This window comes from Podarcis vaucheri (assembly GCF_965113315.1).
Source record: "Podarcis vaucheri genome assembly, chromosome: 6".
NCBI classification, from domain to species: domain Eukaryota; kingdom Metazoa; phylum Chordata; class Lepidosauria; order Squamata; family Lacertidae; genus Podarcis; species Podarcis vaucheri.
Window position 1 is genome coordinate 74,978,383 of NC_138764.1, and position 6,811 is coordinate 74,985,193.

Sequence of the window (6,811 nt, forward strand, 5' to 3'; positions counted from 1 at the left end):
CTGATCATCAAGATCATTGTAGGAGAGCAAGTGAAAATAAATCCAATGGGGCCGTTGTTTGAGAGGCGGCTGGGCTTCTCTGGAGCACATGCCAGCTCCCCACCCCCCCACCCCCTTCAGCCACACAGCACTACCCCAACCAACAGACTAATCCCCACAGGGAGAGTACATGAAATCAGATGGACAAGTTTTGATGCGAAGCAGCAGCTTAGGGCAAGCTCAGGTTTCCTGGAGGTTTGCTATATTTATCTCCATGATTTAATGCCCGCACGGGGTTTAAATGCCACCAAGCAGTTGGTGCGAGGAGCCAGAGTTTCACTCCCTGACGCAGGCTCTGCCTTGCCAGACGCTCACCATGGAACTCCTTGAGACCAACCCTTACTTTTTTGCAGACCAGAGGTTTTACGACGGGGAAAACTACCTGAGCCCTCGCTTGCACGGCTACGAGCAGACGGCCTACCAAGAGCGAGCAGCCATGACCCTGTGCCCCGAAGTCAGGGCTGGCTTAGAGGAGAAGGCCTCAACCCTGCCAGACCACAGTCCCGGCCAGTGTCTGCCCTGGGCGTGCAAAGTGTGCAAGAGGAAAAGCGTCTCCATCGACAGGCGCCGGGCGGCCACCCTGAGGGAGAAGCGCCGGCTGAAGAAGGTCAACGAGGCCTTTGAAGCTCTGAAGCGGAGCACTTTATTGAACCCCAACCAGCGGCTTCCCAAGGTGGAGATCTTGCGCAGCGCCATCCAGTACATTGAGCGCTTGCAAGCTCTGCTCAGCACTCTCAATCAGCAGGAGAGGGACCAGCGGGAACTGCGCTACTGCAACTCCAGCACCCAAGCGGTGGTAAGTGCCAGGGGAAGGGTACGAGCGAGCGGTCGCCCTCAAGCGTAAGAGCACCCACGCCACCGTCCGGCTGTAGGAGCCAAATGACTACTCTACTGGTCGCTCTTACTGAATGACTATTTCGGCCCATGGACATAGGAATATAGGAGTTATACCAAGTCAGATAAATTATCCATTTAGTTCAGTATTGTCTACACTGACAGTCAGCATTTCATGCAGGGGGCATCTCCATCCTTACATAGAAAACCTGGGGACCTTCTGCATGCAAAGCAGAACTGAACTATGGCCCTTCCACAAGAGCACCCAGCAAGATGTTCCTAATTTCTAAGTTGGCAGTGAATGCCAGCTTTTCTAGTTTCAGTCATTGGCTCCTACACCATACCTATCTTGAATAGAATACATATATTTTGTGTTAGCTGTATCTTCGCAGGGAATAGCAGGCATCATGTTTCCTTACATGTTTTCACCAGGGCTGCTTTTCCACCGGAATTCAGTTCCAGCAGCTCTCAGGTGGGCACTATTGCCATTGTAAAGAGAACAAAAGAGGTGTTCGTGGTGAGTTCTGGAACCTTTTTTCCTAGAAAAATTGCACTGGTTCTCACCATTTATGCAGCCTAAGGTGACTGTAAAGCCAGCCTGAGAATTGATGCAGAAAAGTCAGCCTGGACTGGAGACTCCACCTGCCCCCTCCAAGTGAATTTATCACAGTGGGGGAAAGAGTTATTTTAGTATAATGTTGCCATATAACATTGGTTGAGTTATAGCCTTCATGTTCTCAGCATGCAGTGCTAGTGGATAACCTGCAGGAATATATTATATTTCTTCGTTGTGTTTCTCCAAAAGTGCAGTTGTGGCTACCTTGCTACATCCCACTTACAATTAAGTACCATTCAGCTATTTATTGTCTACATAGAAGATGGGAATAAAGAGCAGAACCATGACTGGTGAACCCCTTGTAACCAAAGTGGCCAGCATACAGGACTTTATTCAACAGATGACAATTCAAAAGCGAGTTCTAGCATATGTACCAATGAGAAAGTATGGCTGGGGGGGGGGAGCTTTGATAGCTGGACACCTGTCGAGTTCAGATGGGTTACTGGGTCTCCATTTAAAGATGCACAAGGGCATTTGGGTACAAACCTGGACCTACAGTCCAAAGGGGACAGAAGAGGCGATTAAAAGGTGAACAAATGCTTTAGAAACATTACTGAGTTTCTCTTCTGAAGCTTCCCTGTAGCTGAGGGACTTGCTTAGCTCCACCTTTCAGGGCATCCTTTTCAGGATTTAGATCTTGCTACACATTTTGTTTCATGGTCTTCTTGACATTGACATGTAAACATCAATAATGATGGAATGCAGAGGTGGAAAATATTTTTATTTTTACAGCTTTATTATTTGTAAATGTGATCTTTGCATGTGTTAATACTATTATTCATTTGGAGCTGCACTGTCCTTTCCAGGCTGTGACACTTTATGGTTTACATTTTTTATTTTTGCTATGTCTGCACTTAAAAAATAATAATACAGAAATCAGGAAGACAGCTGTTGATAAAAGAAAGAAATGTGTGAAAGCAATTGTTCTTCCTGTCTTCTGAAAGCTGTTTCACACTAGCTGCACTCTGAAACCAAAGCTGTAAACTTCAGGGCTGGTTGCAGCTTATACTGATCTTCCCCTTCCATTGGTATTGAGCAGTAACCAGTGTTTTGATGTCTGCTGATCAATTTCAAAAAGGGTTTGGGAGGAACAGCACTAGAGAATTTTTGAGTTATTTTGCAACATCTAACAGTTCTATTTAAAAAGCAGGGTGAAGTCTTCCTTTTAAAATAGGAAACTCCCATTTCCTCTATAGTGTCTACCTCCCGGTCTCTAAGAATAAGAAAACTAGTGTTTTGCATGGTCACCTTTTAAGCCCAGGAAATTCCCAGCTGTTAATTAGTTGCAAACAGAGGATAGCTGCACTTCTGTTTACTAGCCCTGAAGGATTCCTTATGTTTCATACCTGGAAAATTCTCCACACATGCAAATCTATCCTCCTTACTGCAACACAAATAATGTGATGGCCAGGCATAACTTGATTGTTGTGTGGGATATGTTGTGAAAATCAACAGACCTTCCCCTTTCATATCTGCCTCACTTTGCAAAACTTGCCCTCTGGCTCTGTTGGAGTAAATTAAACACTCATCCATGAGCAGTAGTTTCCTTTATTTTTAAGGTCAGAGAGCAGCATGGCTACCCCATCTTCTTTCAAGCTACCTTATCATTTCAGGAGTCTTTACTTTTTGGAGGCTGCATGCTCCCATATAGCACAAAGCCGGCTCTGGAATGCTCATCCAGACTGGTTTTTTTTAAAGAGAGAGTAATGAACAGCTGCATACTACCCACCTGCCCCCCCCCAACTCACATGCACACAGCATGGCTGTACACACATTGCCATTGAGTGAGGATAGGTTACTGTACTACTGGCTCGGAATTCAGGTTACAGGACTTTTTCCCCCCAACACACATTTATGACACTTCTTTAATTATGCAGACACAAAGCAAAAAGAACAGTGGGAACATCAGTACCACATGCTATAAACTACATCATCATCTCTCTCACACACAAACACAGACACACACAAAAACAATAAGCTCATGCACACACCCCAATCTAAATTCCAGGGGGATCCTGTATACAATGCCATTTCACTGCCTTTAGGACTTTGTCAGTATTTTCAATCAGACAGCTGAGAGACCATTCCTGGCAAAATAACAAATAAATTCCATACAGGATGCTAAAAGGACAAAAATAACTTTTGGGAGTTAGTGAAGGAACAAATGCAAGGGCACATTCCTAACAGAGATCCTTAAATGTAACCAATCCTAACAGCCTCCATCTTCCAATTTCAGGTGACTAGTGACCATGGATCCAGCAGCACCTCATGCAGCCCTGAATGGAGCACCCAGCTAGACTTTAGCACTCATCCTGGAGGTAAGCAGGAAGCCTTGTCCAATGACCAATTCCTCTTTGGAGGTTCTGCCCTGCCATCAGCCAGAACCATCACTCTCAAGTGCTCCTTCCAGGCTTTTCTGCTCTCTCCCCTCCACCTCTCTAGGCATATTCCTGATGCCTGCTTCCAAGGTCCTAGAGGCAGGAAAGCCACACATAGTGATGAAGCTTCTGAGTTTCTAAGCACAGGTATCCCACAATGTTGGTTGATCATTAAACCAATTTGTCCCCAAAACCTCTATCCATAATTGCTTTTCCATAAGCAGTTGACGTCCAATATAAAAATCCATTGGTCTATCAAGATGTCTCTTTCTCCCTCTGATCTGAATCAGCTTTGATTTTAAAAAAATCAGAATTGAAAGACCACTTGATTAGGAAGAGACAAGCTGATGGGCTTGACGCCATTTGTCCCCTGATAGAGCACATATTTTTTTGGAACCTGTCTGTTCTATATTAAAATATACCATATCATTCTGACGGACTTTCAAAGGTGTCTACCAACAGTTTGATGGGATAAAAAGCTCTGCATACAGTTGTACACCATTGCTAAAGTACAACAGGAAATTAAAAAACCAGAGCAATAGCCCAAACCAAAAGTCCCAGGATTCATTTTTGTAACCATGCAGTGGAATGTCATCAAGGGCAGAGGATCTTTCCGCACCTTATATTAAAATTAAAAACATTTTAACTTAAAATGAATTTTTTAAATAACCATGTTTAATAACATGCTTCTTAAATTCCTGCCATTGTACAAATGAATAGAGTTTCTTCTGTAATTAGAAATCAGAGGAAATTCAAATGAACTGGAACAGAATCCTTTCTTGCAGGTGCAATGGATGCTGAGGTGTACAAAAAATGGGGTTGGTGTGCTTTAGCCTGCAATTGAGTATCATTAAATTTAGTATGAAGGTTGTGGGGTGGAGTAGGGGGGAGAGAACACATCCTTCAGACAGAGAGAGGCATACACAGCACTAAGCTACATTCCACAAATAGTCTGAGCCTTTATTTCCCCCCACCTAGGATTCCCTCTACCCTTGTTCAGCAGCAACCAAATTCTCAGAGAAAGCCACCTGCTTAAGGTCACTCTCTTGTCCTCCGCAGATCATTTGCTGAGTGATGATTCTTCCGAAGACCACAATCTTCATTCGCTGTCTTCGATTGTGGACAGTATTGCTGTGGAGGATGTGGCCGTTGCGTTCCAAGAGGAGAGGGCTCAGAACTGAGGATCCAGACAGTGATGTCCATCTCAGTCTTTCTTTATTCAAAAAAAACCCAAAGTCATTACCCGCAGATTGTAGGGTAGAAGAAACATGATACTAGGACTTTACAATTAAGAGAAGTTTCTCTGCTCTCCTCACTAACACTGGATGATGTTCCAAAGGGGGGAAAGTTCTCCTTCCCAACTAACACTGGATTTTTTTTTTTATTTCCCATGCCAAAGTCATAGACTTTAACCACTTAAGCCACTTATCCAATTCCATACACTTGAAAAGTGGTTCTTTTTGCTTCTGCTTTCCCCCAGTCAGAAGCAAGCTAATGAGAGAGGGGCCTAATAATTTTCATAGTCTGCTTGCTTTCCAGAAAGGAAGGGTATCATGGCTTTACTGATAAGCTTATGGATCTCATTTCCTCTGGAAATTGGGTGGGAGTTGACTGATCAAAGCATTCTGATGTATTACTGGGAACACTAAATGTGTGAGAAATTACACTCCTGTGTAAAGGAAGGATTCCAGTGTGGCCTTTATTCTTTCTTCCGTTTTTGTAGAAGTTTTGTTTCTTTTGGGGGCCAATGGTCTTTTTTCTAAAGAAATGTGGGTGTGTGCAAGTGTGTATTTTTTATTTTACTTTAAAAATACTGTCTGACCAACTTCTTTTGGCAGTCTGCAATTTCCAGGCCCAGAAGCCATATAAAATGCTGCCTCTGAAGTCTTTTCTACTGTGTGAAGTTGCTATTTTTTTGTATTTTTGCTAACTTATTGTGGGATTTCTTTTTTAAAAAAAAATAAAGGATTTTTTTGTTTGAATTTCTTTTGAGATTGTGTGGAAGAGTTTTGGTTTCCTATGGAAGTCTTGAATCAAAGTAACTGAAATGTATTGGGCAATATAACTTTGTGGTCTTCGCCCCCTTCTTACTATAGTTGATGCCTGCCCTCATTCATTCCATCAGAACAAAGCAAAATATGCTATGTTGTACCAAAGGGGCAGTACACATATATCCCAAGTGTCAGACACCCAGCTAACACCAAGTATTCGCTACTGTCGTGAACCCTGTGACAAACTGCTCAAGGTTTACTTTACCTGAACAGACAGCAGAAGGAGAACATAGCCATGGAAATTTCCCTTTTTCCAGCAACCATTCTGAATTTTGTTGTTCCTCTACATTCATAAAATGGAACTCTCAAGAACTTCCAGGGACATAAAAGCTGATCCCTGCAAAAGGAGGGAAGTCCAGCCACAATTTCCAGTGCTACCTCTTACAAGAGCATAAATGCTCAAGCATATCCTGGTTCTATGCGAGATAGTAGTGATTGGATTTTGGGGTTGCTCTGTGCATTTGTCTACCAAAAAAAGAATCACCCTCTTTGATCCTATTTCATTTCTTGATACTTTGCCATTCAACCTGTGTTGTAATTATCTCATATCTCTGTACTAGATATGATTAGATCCATCAAAACCCAGTGTAAAAAAAAAAAAAAACCAGCACAATTGCCCACCCTGTCATTTGTTTCTCTGCATGAATTATAAAATTAAGAGCTATACTGCATCAGATCAAAGGTCCACCTAGTACAGCAATCTCTTTTCCACAGTAGCCAATCTGATGTGCATGGGAGCCCTGTAACTCATACACATTCCTCAAGTAAATCTTTTTTTGAGAGTATCCCTGTATTTAAATGTGCTTCAGCTATTGGATGTCTAGGGGTCAACTGCCCATGTCTGTTATGTGTACTGCTACGGGATCTACATATGTAAGATCAACACAAAGGGT

At 42.9% G+C, this 6,811-nt stretch overlaps 1 protein-coding gene across 1 annotated transcript; it reads left to right on the forward strand.

Moving 5' to 3' along the window:
- Positions 1–280: 280 nt before the first annotated feature.
- Positions 281–5,843, forward strand: MYOG (myogenin; the record flags this gene model as incomplete). The annotated part of the gene is made up of 3 exons (XM_082226908.1): positions 281–835; positions 3,726–3,807; positions 4,927–5,843. 3 exons carry the CDS (start codon positions 281–283, stop codon positions 5,046–5,048), a joined length of 759 nt encoding a protein of 252 aa, XP_082083034.1. The 3' UTR covers positions 5,049–5,843.
- Positions 5,844–6,811: the final 968 nt, after the last annotated feature.